Consider the following 17,219-nt stretch of genomic DNA (forward strand, 5'->3'; position numbering starts at 1 on the left):
TCACCCCACCCCCAACATCCTCACTGTTGCTACTGAGTACAGCTTCCCATCCCCCACACAGAGGAGGGGGGAGCTGCCGTGTTGGCTGGAGCAGAATGGAACTGGCTCTTGCATGAACTACAAACCATACTCATAAAAATCTACAGCACTGGAGGGAACAGAATGGATTCACTCAACCTTTGTTGAATATGATACATTGGCATAGCTGTTATTTAAATTTGACTCACGAGTCTGTGACAAGTGCCTATAACGGCAGCGGTTGTTTAATTGCAGGCAAAAACGGCCATTGAATCATGGCCGTAGACTAGCCATATTTTATTGAGCAATTTCTACAGCTATGTGGACAGAGGACTCCTACTGACTGATGGCAAAATGAATATGCAATTTGCATGTAAAACATCTAAATTATTCCAGAATCAGAAACTCATTTTCATCAAAATCATTATGATGCACATATGAAACCTGTGCTCATTTGCTGTAACCAATGGGAATGGAATGGTCCACAATTTTATTTGACATACTGTCGATCTGGTCATTAGAATTAATGCTGGAGACAATTTATTCAATGACGGCATGCAATTCAAAGGGATATGGGTTTAGGATTAGCATTTCACAATGTCAAAGAAATTTAATTCACACCTACATCATCTAGACCTACATTCTTGAAATCTTACCAGGTCACGCCATATTATTGAAGTAGCAGCATAAGCCATACACTGACATCCTTTTCAAGTCAACTTTATTGAGAAATTTCTGAAATGCTACACGAAATATATACAGTCTGCTGCACCGACTGGACAGTAAGAAAAAAACAAACGGACAAAAACTAAATTAGGCCCATGACATCCTCAAAACAAGCATATTAATCAATGACCGAAATAAAATAAGAATCTACATAACGCACAAAAACCAAAGGGCTTGGTCTGTTTGCAACAGCCACTTACTGTAACAAATGACCACTATTACGTTTTGAATGCTTTTTTTTGCTACTTGTCTGAACACATCCATTCAATTTTCAACAGATTTTCAACATAGGACAGTAGGAAAGGCAAAATGTCCGATTTAGCACCGATGCTAAAAGCATCTTATAGACCAGTTTCTGGAAGGGAAGAAAAACTCACATTAGTCCTACCTTTGTGGTTTTGATTTGGCACTCCAAAATGTCTTAGTATATCAAACTCGGCCTTTAACATGTTTCCTTTCTGAACAAGACAACAAAATGGTATTATCCAAAAATAACAAGTATTGTGAAAACAGTTGAAATGAATAAGGCCATTAATTTGGTTTGGAAATAAAGGTTTCTGCCATTTGGGTACTTACATTCAGCAAATGCACAGAATAATTAGAAACCTCCAATGTGAAAATTGCAATTAAACAGGCTACACCCAAGTGGCTTAAATCTCAATCAACCACAATAAATAATACAGCTGATCATGGAATGATAAATCAGTGTAGAAGGATGATGCCCAAGGAGATTAGGCTACACCTAGCTCCATGGACTGCAAATAGGTGCACACCATGGTATTCAAGATAACCTTAGTGTAAAAATAGTGAAAATATAGCCTACTGTACTGCTGCGGCATATCACAGTTTAGGCTTCCAATTCTACATATTTCGCATCTGGATAATTGGATAATAATGTGATTCACCATTAAAACAGGAAGAAAACTCAGTAATGTCTGGTCCTTTATGCCAATTTGGACACAAACATCACAGTCCTAAGTTTTGACCAAGCAGCAAAAAGACAGCAACATGGAAGCCAGGGCAAATTGCAGCCTCAAACATCTCACCTTTGATCAACTACATAAGACACATGAAGGGGTTGAATCTGTATAACAGGTGACAAATCGACTTGCAAGATCCTCTGTGCTTTCCTCCTCATCTCCTCAACTGATGGACAATCGTCCATCTTGATGACTTTCCACCTCAGACTGCTCTCATCTAGCCTGCAGTCCCTCTGTCCGTTCATGAAACGCATGGGTTGCGACATGCCCCGCACTTTGGAACATTTCACCCCCCTGTGTGCTCCATTGCTTCTCCATCCCAGTTCGTTGCTTGTAATGTCAGTGTCATACATGTTGGCTTGTGTGAAAACTCTGTCATTGGAGTACATGACTGGTGCAGAGTCTCCGATGAGGGCGCTGTCTACTCTGATTGGGCAGGAGGCCATTCTTGGGCTGAGCAAGGCCACTGCTGACGGTATTCTACCAGCACCCTGTGAAGGCTGTAAGGGTATTCCTGAAAGTGTTGAATAATGTTGAGGGTCACCAGTAGCCATCCCTAGAGAATTCCAGTCTGTGTGAATCTGCAGTCTGGCAGTATGCCCGAGCGACAAGCCCTTAATGTTTGTCAGTCTCAGGCATTGTTGCACCTGGGAAGCTTCCACAGTTAGGAAAAGAGGTCTTGGTGTAACTGCACCCTTGAACTGCCCTTGTGAAAAACTTCTTAAACCAGCTCTTTCTGCCACGCTGGACGATGTCTGTTTGATTTCCCTCTTCTTGTTGGGAGGTTTTCTACCCCTCTTCTTGGCTGGCTTTTGGCTGGCCTTTTCTGTACACCTGTGTATCTCTGCAGGGACTTCTTTTGTTGTACACGACTTGTACCCATACACATCCTTGCTTCTTAAAACTGTGGGTTTGTGTCCCTCTTCCTTTATCCCTTGGAGAAAGGAGACAAGCTCCTCAGTGTCTGAGAGATCCTTCGACATTGGGTTGAAGATCTGCAATGCTTCAATGAGAACAGTCTGTCCAGCTGAGGCAATCCTGGACCATGAGCTCAAGGCCGATTCTTCTTTCGTGACATACAAGTGATCTTGAAGGCTTCTGATGTCCTCCATACTGTCCTTCCTGTCAAAGACATTTTTAATAATGTTATCATCATTAACATACACTTTATACATTTTGTACACACCATATTATTTTCTCTACTGTATTGTACTGTACTTAACAGTTATCTTGATTATCTGTTTTATTATTAGGTAGGTATTATTAGGTAGCCCGAGATAAAATTGCCAACTCATTACACTCTGTTGAGAACTTCAGTCATTGCTTCCACTCTAACCGATTTCCATGGGGAAGGGAGATTCCATTCAAACGTCATTGTTGATGCATAGCCATGACAACCATAGACAACATAATGACAACACAGAGCGAAGTGAGACAGTAATGTAGTAGTAGTAGGCTACTATAAGTAACAAAATGTAGACTTCTTTGTTTCTACTATCAATCGTCCAAGTAATCTGAGTTCCCAGAAGTTCTCAAGTCGCATTGTCCGAATGCACAGCTTGACAATGCTCGACAACAGCTTGACAATGGTGTTAGTCCCGCCCTTGGTGCTGACTGGCTAATCGTTAGAGTCCGTGGTGCTCCTTTGTTGATTATTTCTTTATTCAGAGAATCAGCTGTATATTTTACTCTTGTATACCCCCTGTATATTGGACGCAAAGAAAATCCTATTATTCATTTTTGCGTAAACCTCAGTAAAATAGGGATGCTCCAATCTGGATTTTGGGGGCTGATAATGATTCTTAGGCGGCCAAGCACGAAAGTGTGAGGCACCCTATTGTAATTGGTAGTATTATTATTATTCATCTGCCATGGAAGTCTATGGCAGCCCCATAACTGACTTGTTGCTTTTTACGTAACTTTGCACAATGGTAGCTGGACATGCGTGACAGCTGAACACGCCTGGAGAACGCAGAGCGCCAAAGTTTCAAAGAATTGGCTGAAATATGGTATAAAACATATATATATATATATATGGTTTAAAGAAAGAAAGTTGTTTTTTCGTTTAAGACTGGGGTTATAAAGTAAATGCCTCCAAGGAAAGTGAAAAAAGGCAAACAAACAGAGAAGAGTGAAGTCGAGGAACAGGTGACTGAAATTGACACGGCCGAGAAAATGAACCAAGAAGTATTGGCTGAATTAATTTGCAAGATAATGCGAGAAGAAATCGCCACTGCGCTTAACAATTTGAATTTGCAGCCGCAATTTGACACACTCAAGAATGACATTGCTGGGTGGAATAGCAAGATTGTGGGCGTCCAAGACGAACAAGCCAACATGGATACTCGAATTACAAATCTGGAGAACGAGAAACTCAGCGAGAAGAATAAACAGCTCCAAGAACAAGTTGAGAGGTTGGAGAGGTTGATCATTACCTACTTTTGGATAAAGTTAATTCGATTGGACCTTCGGAACAGGCTATATTCTGGTCCAATTCCTATCTACATTCTTATCTACATAACAGACATTGTTGTTTATCATGGTAGTCTGGTTATCTAGTTATGGACAAAGGTGTGCCACAAGGTTCTTCTTTGGGTCCCCTTCTTTTTTCCATCTTTATCTATGATCTCCCAAAGATATGCTCTGATTGTAATGTTCTTTTATATGCTGATGACAGTCAGATACAAAGCTGCAATCAGATTTTAATGCTGTTCAAAGCTGGTTTTATATAACAGACTTATATTGAATAAAAAAAAAAACTTACAGCATGCTATTTGGCACTAGATACAAACTTGTAATACATGTATTAACATGAGTTAACTTTTGTGATGGGTCACCACTTGAGAAAGTTGATGTATTTAAATATCTGGGTGTATGGCTGGATCCTGAACTCTCCTTTAAGCCTTAGCCTATATTGATTATGTCATTTAAAAAAAAATCGCAGCCTGAACATATTATACAGCTCACAAGATTGTTTCACCCTTCAGGTAAGAAAAATAATAATTTCCCAACTAGTTTTACACATTCTGGATTATGCAGATATTGTGTGACAGAATACATCACTAGCTAGGACCTTGAAACACAGGAAGGCAGCCTCAAGCCTCAAACCTACCTGTGAATCCTCTGTATACATTGGTGTATATCCTGCTATGCACTGTATGTATATCAAGTTGTGTACAGAAGCTGGTTGCCCTGAAACAGGCTTGTTCTGTTCTGAGCTGTGTTGCTTAAATGGCTCAGCGTGCTACTAACCGTTTTCTGCCTCCCCTAATGCCTCTCTCTCTCCCTCCTACCTTCTAACCAGGTCCAGTGGATGCCCCACTGTCGCCCGCAGACCACCCTGAGTCCGATAGATACCCCCGTGTCAGCTGTGGATGTTGTAGTATTTAGTTAACACACACACGTACACACAGACACACATCAGTCCACATACGGCTTAGGCCTGGACCTGGGCCCAGTCCCCCTTCCCCTCACCCTAACCCGGGTCCGTATCCTTTTCCTACCCCCACCCTACCCCCGACCCCTGCCTCTAACTGGACCCAGGTACACTCACACACACATACACCAGTCCTGGGCTCGGATCCCCTCCCCCTCACCCTAACCAGGGTCCGTATCCTTTTCCTACCCCCACCCTACCCCAACCCCTGCCTCTATCTGGGCCCAGGCACGCACACACACACAGACACACACCAGTGTTTGCCATACCTCTCCCATGATGCTCTAGCCTTTCTTGCTCTGAAAATGTAATTTGATGTAATTTATTGCTCTATATATGGCTCTGTGTGCTACTAACCCTGTTCTGCCTCCCCTCTCCCTAGTGCCTCTCTCTCTCCCTCCTATCTTCTAACCAGATCCAGTGGATGCCCCACTGTCACCAGCAGACCACCCTGAGTCCGATAGATACCCCTGTGTCTGCTGTGGATGTCGTAGCAATTAGTTAACACACACACGTACACACAGACATACACCAGTCCGCTTCCGGCTTTAGGCCTGGGCCCAGTACCCCCTTCCCCTCACCCTCACCCGGGTCCGTATCCTTTTCCTACCCCCACCCTACCCCTGACCCCTGCCTCTACCTGGACCCAGGCACACTCTCACACACACAGACATACACCAGTCCTGGGCTCAGATCCCCTTCCCCTCACCCTAACCCGGGTCCGTATCATTTTCCTACCCCCTCCTTACCCCAACCCCTGCATCTATCTGGGCCCAGGCACATTCACGCACACACAGACATACACCAGTGTTTGCCATGTCTCTCCTATGATGTTTTTAGCCTCTCTTACTCTGAAAATTTAATTTAATGTAATTTATTGCTTTATAAATGTTCTTAGCCGGTAGACAAAAATACTCCAGGAGCTTGCTCGATCATCTTGTTGAGAGGGGTCAGGGAAGCAATTTTTACAGCTCACTTATCTGGCCCCTGGGTGATACTGTTTTTTTGCTTCCCTCTGGAATATGTAGAGTGGGTCGTATACCCACCTCCCTTGTTCTCTGTAAAGCGCATTGTGTTGCCTCTGGGTATGAAATGTGCTATACAAATAAAGCTTTGATTGATTGATTGATTGATCTGAATCTCATCTTCATTCTCTAAATCTAGCATATAACAGTTCCAGGTTGGAAGGTCTGAGTAGTGTTTTTTTTTTTGTTGAGAGCTGGAAACAGCACAAAATTTGACGGAGGCAGCCGCCTCATAATTCTCTATGCAGGTAAACCCATTTGTCTTGTTCTTGACAATAGGCGGCGGACACTCTTTTGTGGTTAGAACTGGTACCAGTTCCATTTTACTGGTCATTTTCTATGCAAAATTATATACTGTATAAAACCAACAATCGAATATATTCTATTTTCAGAAAATATAGAAAGTCGAATATCATTTTTGAGTTTGGTTGACAGTGCTAACATGGATCGGTGACATCAGCCCAATATCCTATACATCAGGGGTCTCAAACTCGCGGCCCGCGGGCCATTTGCGGCCCACCACACCAATCCGTCCGGCCCACGACATGATGTCAGAAATATAATGTAATCCGGCCCGCAAAATAATTTCATGTAAACGGCTCCGGCAGGCAGGCATACAATGCGAAATTCAAGTCGCTCAAACGTGGGCTGAAATTCTGTTATTGTGCGCAGCGCGTGAGGTGAATGCTGCATAGTCACAATAAATCCGCACGCGACTATGAACAATGAACTGAATGCAACTAGACACCGAGAGGCTGTTTTCATGGTTAACTAACGTTAGGAACACAGTTTCAAGAAAGATGGATATTGCAGTATTTTTTGTGGAGTTCAATGGAAAAGCTACCTGCCTGATATGCAAGAACAAAGTCGCCGTTCTAAAGGAATATAATGTCAAGAGCTATTCATTACTAACATGGAGAACAGTGTCATAGGGAGACGAGAGGAAAAAACGAGACACACAGCTGAGAGGGCTAACGTCTCAGTCTTTCAAGATAAGTGTCTAGCAAGAAATACAAACAACATAGGCTACAGCACTTCAGTAGCCAAATACAGAAAAATATAGCAATTTTGAAGTCATCACTATTAAAATCCCAGTTTCCAAGGCAACTCAAACACAGCATATATTGTTGTATTAGCAGTTGGTGAAAAAAACAAGTTTCTAACAAAAACCAAACTTGCTCATTCATCTAAAGCTGATGTTACCCAGCTGTGACGTAATTGCCGACACTAGCTGGCTAGCTAGCCACAGTTTGTTGGCATTTCATTTTGACACCTGGTCAATTTATATATTCAACACTCAACAAGTAGCACTGATTGAGAACTAAACAAAAAGTGTTCCGTTCTCTCTATCGCTGCTCTCGACTCACACCATGCGTGCTGCTGCGGCTCAAATTACAAACAGTGCATCGTCACCACTGTCAGGTCACTCTCTGTGCTAATGCTGCGTTCCAGTTGCCTCATTCACTCAGATTTTCTGCCTGTGATAACTTCATACCCCAGTTAAAAGTGTTCCAGAAACAAACAGCGTACACCCCACATTTGCCCCATCTTTGTAGTTCTAGCCAAGTTAGCCATTGTTAGAAATACCAGTTACTATCCAATTTGCGCATACGAACACTGTAGCAACACTGTCCACTGATAGAAGTTGGACAGTACTGTGTAGGACTGATTTCATGAAATACAAATAAGAAAGAAGTGCTAATAAACAGTCTTATTACAGCTTTCACTTGTTGATGCGCAGAGTAGCCATCTTGATTTCACATCAGCAGCTGTGGTGGGTTGAGTAAAATGGCGGAAATCCTGAGTTCAGGTAAATTAATTTGCTGATGATTTTGACATAGAACCAGGAAAATCTGATGTTTCTGATGCAAAGTAAACGCAGCATAATAGGATAGGTTCCTATTAGATCAAACTAGTGCACAGTGCCATGGACCCGTGGTGGTTGTTCTGCATGTTCTGTCTAAAACAGACATTTTGGCTCCAAATTAATAGAGGTGAATGGGCATACAGTTGCTCAGAATTCCCGAATCTGACCATTTTAAAATCCCCATGTTATAGATCCCCCTCCAGGGAATTCCCGGGATTCCCGTAGAAACCGGAAGTGCACAATATCTAACATGGGGAGCCAGTAGGGCTGGGTTAAAAAAATAATCGATGAATCGAATGATTCAGAATCGATTCATGAATCCCAAAATCAATCCTTTATTTAATGAATGAATGAATAAATTAAGGAATGAATAGTTCATGAATTCATTCAATGGTTCATTCATTCATTCATTTTTGGAAATCAGTATCGATACCCAGCCCTAGTATTGATGTGTTGCATAACTTGGCAGTCATGGTAAGTTTACATGGTAAGGTTACAGCAAAAAAAGCATGCTTTGACCTTTTGTCAACCATACACAAACGCTTTCCATATCACAACAATCCTATGATTCGCCTGATGTATTCTCTGAAGAAATTAAAGGGGTAGTGTGCTATTTTGGACATTTAGCCCCATTTGTGGTCCGTCTACCATGAACCTGAAACAAAGAGACCATAATTTTACTGATCGTTCCAGTATTGAGCTAGCTGCACTTTTTCTGCAGGCTCTCACTAGGCGGGGCATAGGGATGTCACAAAATGTAGTCGTCGATACCAATACCAGTGAAACGACAAGATTCTCGATACCCAATTCGATACCACGGTAAAAAAATATCAAAAGTAAAAAACCCATGTAGCCTACTTCAACATCTTACATCCTACTTTATTAAAACGTCAATCTTCTGTCTGATACTGTACTGTGACAGAAAGATTATAAGACCTCAATAATCAGGTAGCCTAGCTCAGTGACTGTAAGAAAACAGCATACACAGATGCCTGTGGATACACAGGTATTTTGCAAAATAAACAGATCTGATTGGCTAAAATGTTTCTTTAAGACTTGAGCCAAGACTATCATAATCTTAGCCTAACCTAATCTATATCTGCATATGTTATGCATTGGCTGGTGTGTTTTATCTAGCTGAGCTGGCAAAACAACCTAGTTGGCTTACTAGCAAATAGCAGGTTGGCCTGCAGCTTGTGTGACACATACGGTAAACTAACGTTAGCTAGCCACTACCATGAATTGTACAAAAGGATGCATTCAAAAATGTTTATTGCAAACCTAGTTAAGAATGCTGGCATCTAAGAAGCCGACTGGCAATAGAACATCCAACTGACCTCAACAAGGCGTGGTGGTGGTTATAGGTAGCGCTAGCTAAGCTAGGAAGTAGCCCTAGCCAAACAGCCAAAAACATTTTTAAGCCATTTTGAGTTTTTGATTCATTTTGGTAGGCTGCCATCAGTCCTCTAGTTTATAGTGGTACAAAAAAGATTCATAAAATCGATTTGGAAATAGTTAATTTTCAAGAGATTGTGGATATAGCCTAGAATGTCTATGTGAAGGTAGGAGAGCGAGGCTAATGTGAAAGTGAAAGTTGATTGGGTCTCATTGTTAAAGTTACTAGACTAGCAGCTGCATACAAGCCCATTCTGAGACCAATCGTTTGTGTTGTTTTGTATCTCCTCAATCCAAGAACGTTATCTAACGTTACTATGCTAGCGGTACACTAATAGGAGTAATATTCGGTACTGTGGACATCCCTTTCCCTGGCAGCATCAACCAGCTCTGCCTGGGGAATCTTTAGCCGCTCACAGGCCAGTGCGGAGATGTAGTCCCGCCACCTAGTCCTGGGTCTACCCCGCGGCCTCCTCCCAGCCGGACACACCTGGAACACCTCCCTAGGGAGGCGCCCAGGAGGCATCCTCACTAGATGCCCGAACCACCTCAACTGGCTCCTTTCGACGCAAAGGAGCAGTGGCTCTGCTCCGAGTCTCTCCCGGATGACTGAACTTCTCACCCGATCTCTCAGGGAGACCCCAGCCACCCTCCGGAGAAAATGATGGAAACTTAGCTTACACATATTACTGATTAATAATTATTCAAAAGAGAGATTATCTTACTGTAATTTATGGTCCTTAAATAAAGAGGATGTCAGACGAGAGAACGTAAATCCAGGTTTATTGCTTTTCATGCAAGGTGTTACAGCAGGGATAAATCCACAAGACAACAGCTCCCAATTCACATCCGTATCTCGTCTTATAAGACGTGGGACCCACATTCCATTAGTCACAATAAGGCTCGGCCAGCAGGCCTGCATCTCTCATTGGTCAGTCTTATCAGTACAACTTGTTATTGGCCATTTTAGGTTGCTCCCATCCATCAAGTTAGGCCGAGGGACATTAATCATAATATGCTGCAATGATCTGGTGCAATGAATATTACTCAACTCATCCTTGCCACATGCTAGCCTATGCGGATTATAACTCCAAAAATAGGTTTTGACCTTTGGAGTCACGGCCTGTGCCGCAGAGAAACGCCAGCGGGGAAAAGCCCACCTCAAAAACTCATTTCGGCCGCTTGTATCCGTGATCTCGTTCTTTCGGTCATGACCCATCCTTCATGACCATAGGTGAGGGTGGGGACGAAGATAGACCGGTAGATCGAGAGCTTTGCCTTTTGGCTCAGCTCTCTTTTCGTCACAACAGTGCGGTAAAGCGACTGCAGAACCGCACCAGCTGCTCCGATTCTCCGGCCAAACTCCCTCTCCATGGTTCCCTCACTCCCAGATACTTGAACTCCTTCACTTGGGGTAAGGACTCATTTCCTACTCGGAGCCGAGCATCGTTTTATTTATTTTTTATTTTTACCAGCAGAACACTAGCTACCAATAAATGTCACAAGGGGGCCTTTGCCAAACCAATCGTGCAGCCCAAGAAGATCATGATAAACGTGAGGCGGGGGCGGTTTAGTGCACTCCGGGCTCTCCCCCCGCACACCCCACTCCAAACCCCATGTCTCTAGTGCCCCCATATGGGAAGCAAGCTTCACTCAAAGCTTTGTTTTGCCTCTGTGCACACACACACACGTGCGTGTGAGCAGGACATGTTTGGACATCGCTGCATTTGTTACGCTAGTCCAAACCCCATGTTTCAGGGCTTGTTCATATGAACCTGTGTACTTCTGAAACCGACGTTTTATGCTCCGGTTTCCCCAAAAAATCTGTGCACACGAGTGGTGTGGGAAAAAAAAAAGATATCCACACAAACCCCCAAAATCAGCTACCAAGCGATGTAATGCACATGCCAAAGCAGTAGGTGGCGATGTAACTTCTAACGGAAAGGCCATTTTAACCAACCAGAAGACAGTCAATAACGGAAATGGGAAGTGTGGAAAATAAAAACAACCCAACAATGGTGAATCGAGGCAGATCCATTCAGTTTGATCCATTCAGTCAAAGTATGATAGTATGATAAGATGATAAGCGTGATGAGTATGATAAGCGTGATGATGAGTATGATAAGTGATGATAAGTATGATTATTTATTGGTTGCCAAATCGGCCGATTGCAAAAGCCTTGTGCTTTAAGTCTATTCTAGCTGGTTAGCTTGACGTACTGTAGATACAAGTACAAACCTGGATGCTACAAGCTATAGAGTGGTGGGTCAATTCAATTCAGAATGTGAAATAGTGACGAACCACAGCAAACAAGGGTATAAATACAGAACCTGTTCGATGTGATGTAGCTTGATCTCGAGTTGAATAATGTTATGTCAACAATATCCAACATCCATTCCAATTGCACAAATTTTCTCAGGGGATCTCTTCATACAGTGCTTTTTCATACAGCTCAAATATCTCCAAAGCTACTGCGGCTAATCACTCGATAATAGCTGTAGTTTTGTGAAACAAAACTTATGTCCAGTAGCTTTCTTTCAATTAATCTCGAAATAAAGGTCACGGAAAAGCCTATTTCTGACGGCGCCTCTTGGCTAGGTCATCATTGAAAATGAGAACTGGTTCTCAACTGATTTTACCTAGTAAAATAAAGGTCAAATTAAAATTTATTTATTTATTTTATTAAGTCAGTATCGGCCAATCCTGAGGAAAATAATCGGTGATTGGTATCGGCCGCAAAAATCCCGATCACAACATCACTACTAATGAATGCACACTGCTGCACTTCGGCGGTGGCTCTCCTTATCATAAACAAAACAAGTTGTAAAATGATTTGGGGAAGGAATATCTCTTGATAGCTTCATAAAGTACCAAGCTTTAATACATTGTTGTTTTCAGTGTGTCTAATGTAGGTAGGCTATGTCTGAATAACCCGAGAATGAAATAAGGATATTACAATGTGCATCCAAATAAACAAAATAGCCTAAAAATTAACATGGACACAGAGTGTTTTGTGACATAAGCCTTACCCTTACCTAGCCTATACTCTCTTCAGGTTTGTTTGCCAAGAAGACAAGTTTCTCCACATTGTCAGGGAGAAGAGAATTCCTCGTCTTGTTGTCCAGCCTTGCAAAATATGTGCTCTGATATTTCCAGTGTATTTCTGCGAAGTTGCCATCATGATTATTAATGTTACACGTGCACTGAAGCAATTGTAGAGTGAATGATGCATGTTGCACATGTCTTCTCTTTTTTTAATAATGTATAATATGATGCGGTTATCTAGGCTTAGGCTAACCTATCCTAAAAAGAATACACATAATTCTGAACTGAGAAACAGATTCAGAAAATGTTCAACTTTCATTGTCCTTCGGACGTTTGGAACAAACACTAATCCGCATACTAGAAATATCATTTTTTCAATTTAAATGTTGGTATTAGTACCAGTATTGGTAATAGGACTGGCCCGAGTAATTTGAGTATTCAACTATTCGTTTGGTATTCGAAGCTCAAACAGTAGTAGCAAGTTGTGTGCATGTGTTAGACCATTGTTACTTGGTTTAACATCATAGCCAGCATTTGGAAAAACACCACAAGGAGCAAAACCAGGAGGACTGGCTTGTGATGTATATAGGCCAATCATTCGCTTTAGACCTAGGCTATTTCTGTAACAATGTATTGTGCAAGAAAAGGAGACTGAAGACTGACATATGCGGCTACAGCCTACTATGCGCCAGCAATCATGTGTATTTCCCAAACGCAATAAATATTGCAACACAAAACTTATTCCCTAGATCAATCTTGTATTAACTAAGATATCCGCTGGATTTTTTTTTCTCCATCGATAGTGAGCTCTAGCGCCCGTGAAAATGTGCAGTTGAGGAGGCAGACTATATTCGTGAAATCACCCTAATGTAGACTGGGAAACACTGCATAAGAAGACCAAGTGGGCATCCAAAGTACATGGACAATCTGGGCTAGATTATGCATTTTTAGCAAAAAAAAATGTGTTTTTTATTGTGCTGCCTGCGAGTTAAAGTTCAAAGTTTGACAGCTGTCCCGACTCCCACGGTCTCCCCTCGACCTTGGCATGGGAAAAAAATAAAGAGGAATAAATTGTTGACTGATTTGAACAGGAGAATCCTATTCGACTGACGAAATTCTAAATCAGGTACAGCCCTACAGCAGATCATTTGATAGGCCTATACGTTGGTGATAGCCTTCTTACCCTCATCACTTGATAAGTGAAATCTGACTCCACTATTCTGTGCTACAACTCTCACACGCTTAGTATTTTAGAAATTACAGTTTTATTTGATTAATGTCGGTGCTGATATGAAAAAACTAACTAAAAGGTATTTCTTTTCTTAAAAAAAAATAAAAAAATAAACGATGGTGAGCAAGTAATTTGTAAGGTTTACGCCTGAACACCATGTAACATTGGTAACACCAATACCTGTGGCAACCTTACCAGTGACCTCACCTGGTTCCTAAACACCATCAACACTGGATCTTTGGTTCCGCCTGAAGACCATGTCGCAGGGCAAGAGCTTATGTTTTCAGTTGCGTGTGTTTGTTCGTTACTTTTTACGGATTATGCAAAAACTACCAGACCAATTTTCACGAAACTCAGTGGAGGGGTGTAACACGGGCCAACTTAGAACCCATAAAATTTTGGAGTGGATCCGAATCATTGGGGCGGATGCCCAGTGGCTGAGTGGTTAGGATGGCAGACTTAGAATTCAGAGTGGCTCTTTGTTAGAATGAGGACAATTCAACTTAAGATGGATATAGATATCAACTTTATTTATTTGCTATGTGTGTAAAACAAAATAATATCGATCTGGTTGTTGGAGCACTAGACTCCTCTTCCTTCCGGCTTTCGTTCAGAGCAGACGCTTTTGTTGCTTGCTCCTGCTCTTGTTTGTATGTCGCTCTTTCTTCCCTTTTTATGTGTTATTTGTATTGTAAAGCGCTTTGTGCATTCGTGCTGTGAAAGGCGCTATATAAATAAAACTTACTTACTTACTACTACTACTTACTCTGATGGATATAAACACCACTACCAGTTATGTCAAGGAAAAGCATGGTGCAAGTGGGCAATATTTATCCTGAGTAGGAGTGAGTTTAACCATTTCAACTCGGTTACACCAACAAAATGCTTTCACCCTTTCTAGTTCAAATCATGAAGCCGTTATAGTCTAAATAAGAATTAATTATAGAATTGAGGCATCAGAAATATATCAAAATCTATAGGGCAACCTTAACCCTTTTCATACACAAACAAATATGACATAACCAGTTCAGAGAAAACCGTCATTAATTTTCGACATCTTTTTCTACTTAATAGATCTGCGGACATGCTAGTATTGCCCGACAAAATAACTATTATAAGAGCTATATGGAAGTGAATGGTATGTGGCCTAGTCACTCTCTCCACTACCAATAGGCTCGTTCACAAGGATTAGGACTAGGCTACACGTCCGAGATTAGCACTAGTCGCCACCTTGCTGTGGCCATCTGCAGCCAGTTTTATTTCAATTTACCCCCATGTCTCAAATCCATTGGAACCTGACAGTACGCTTCTAAGGTTATGATCGTCCAGGGGATTTACATTTGGACTTTCCCTATTTGCAGAGCTTCCCGTGGGAAACTATATACAGGACAGAATGTAATGTGGAGCGGTTCAGTTTGGAGCCTTGCCAGAGCAGTTCACACTGCCCCCAGAAAGTTGGCCACCCTGCTTTCCGGCACTCACTCTCCATTGGTTTTGAATTGGAGGTGATATTTTTAGCTGTGACCAGCAGCTCTGTAGCTTGCCGTCAGTCGGACGGTCTACAAAAAAGTGCTCACCAGTACCTTCTTCACCGTCCATACCACCGCTGCGACTAATCTACTAATTAGACAAGAAAGGAGAAGATTCAGTCTGCTGTGCCAGTAGTAGGGGAAACACTGATTTGCTATCCAGTGTAGCCAGACTTCCTTGCAAAAATAAAATAAAATTGCGATACACACTACAGTCTGGACTTCCAGCCGCCCAGATCGATTTCAGTGAGCGGGAGCCTTTAGCTACTCCCTTAGCCAGTATAACAAAACTCTTGCCAAATACAGTCGTAAGAATGCCGAAAACATATTTTCCTCAGAGAACCTCCACAGTGTAATCTTGTTCTTGTTTAGTTGACATTATTGAGTCTATTTCTGCAATAACTACACTCGTGGCTGTGTTTATTCTACTAACGTTAACGTTACCGTTTGTAGCTTCGAGAGACTGTTTTGCCAGCAACCTGTATTATATTTTCACGCATCAACTACAGGAACCAATCAGGGGCTTTATCCCCACTGGGAAGCAGAACAGCAGTTAAAACGCAGTCTCTGAGTAGCGCACCATTTGTAATTTCTTGAAATTGTTCTGGCCGCCATTTTGTAATTTCTTGAAATTGTTCTGGGCGGCTAGCAAAAACCTTTTTTTGCAAGGAAGTCTGGCTTCCAGGCTACTCACTAGCGCCCCCTACAGACAAAACTGGCCAGTTATATTTTCGCCAACCACTGAATATTAACGCAAACGTGGAATATCAGAAATTCCAATCAAGAATCCTCTCTAAATTGCACTTAGGACCACCCCCTTCACAGAAAACTGGCTATATTTTCGTCGGAATAAATAAAACCGTAAAACCCGGCTTCAGAAAGTAAAAATGTAAATACTAATAACATATTTACTCCAGCCTTGCACTAAACCAGCTGATTCTAATTAGCACAACTCTTAAGCCAGGTAGGGGAACTAATTAGTGAAATCACTCAGCTGGTTAAACTATTTAATTAGTGCATGGGTGGAGCAAATACATGGTGTAGCCTATAGATCTGAAGCCTGTTTCACCTCTCATTTCCCTCAACCACTGAATATCACAAGTCAACATTACAAACGTGACAGAGGCACTAGCTACACAGCAACACAATAACAAATCAAAGTACGTAGCTAGCTAACGTTAATAATATCTGTGAACGATTTCACCTCAGCTAGCTAACGATCCTCGCACGCCTCACTACTGCCCCTCTTCCCAACCAACGACCCCTCACTACTGCCCCTCTTCCCAACCAACGACCCCTCACTACTGCCCCTCTTCCCAACCAACGACCCCTCACTACTGCCCCTCTTCCCAACCAACGACCCCTCACTACTGCCCCTCTTCCCAACCAACGACCACTGAAACCAACTGCCAAAAGTATGCCGACGTTAGTTTTCATAAGCCTCAATATTTCCTCGCGTAATTCGACCCCCATCTCAAATAGTGTGAGACATTAGCAACGAAAGACGAAAGCAGAAACAAAAAAATTAATATTTCCTTACGTGCCTTTTTCAATGATCATACGAAGCCATCCTCTGGTCCAACTGTAGCCACCACCAGCAGAAGCCCAGAGTAAAATGGCTGCAAAACAGTGTTGCGTTTCAGGGAGGTGTAGGATGCGTGCGCGCGATAGAATGACGACTCGCGATTGGCTGCTCGATCGTTCCAAAGGGGCGTATCCAAGCCATCTTGACTGAAGCTGACTCACAATTGGCTGCTCGATCGTTCCAAAGGGGCGTATCCAAGCCATCTTTGACTGAAGCTTCATCTCGAGGTATATTGACCCGACACTGACTCATGTCCCTTATTAAAGCTTATTTCTACGTATAATATGTCTCAGTCACAGATATGAATCAAGGTGGTGTCCGGGCTTTTGTCCGAATACATCGAGGGATACTGGAGAAGTGAAGATGACGCTGTCGCCCCTGA

General features: G+C 42.3%; 1 protein-coding gene across 3 annotated transcripts; it reads right to left on the minus strand.

Moving 5' to 3' along the window:
• Positions 1-789: 789 nt before the first annotated feature.
• ccdc71 (coiled-coil domain containing 71) lies at positions 790-16,858 on the minus strand. Of its 3 annotated transcripts, none has more exons than XM_084460615.1 (2): positions 16,797-16,858; positions 790-2,846 (listed from the first exon to the last, which is right to left on the minus strand). In XM_084460615.1, exon 2 carries the CDS (start codon positions 2,834-2,836, stop codon positions 1,787-1,789), a length of 1,050 nt encoding a protein of 349 aa, XP_084316741.1. In that variant the 5' UTR covers positions 2,837-2,846; positions 16,797-16,858; the 3' UTR covers positions 790-1,786. The 3 variants fall into 3 exon arrangements, with proteins under 3 accessions (XP_084316741.1, XP_084316743.1, XP_084316742.1); XM_084460617.1 differs by having other exon boundaries at positions 790-2,842; positions 16,793-16,843; XM_084460616.1 differs by having other exon boundaries at positions 16,793-16,798.
• Between the last annotated feature and the right edge of the window lie 361 nt (positions 16,859-17,219).

This window comes from Borostomias antarcticus (assembly GCF_949987555.1).
Source record: "Borostomias antarcticus genome assembly, chromosome: 33".
NCBI lineage: Eukaryota > Metazoa > Chordata > Actinopteri > Stomiiformes > Stomiidae > Borostomias > Borostomias antarcticus.

Excerpts from the sequence above, each read along its gene's own strand:
- ccdc71 (XM_084460615.1), bottom strand. The coding sequence starts at position 2,836 with ATGGAGGACATCAGAAGCCTTCAAGATCACTTGTATGTCACGAAAGAA.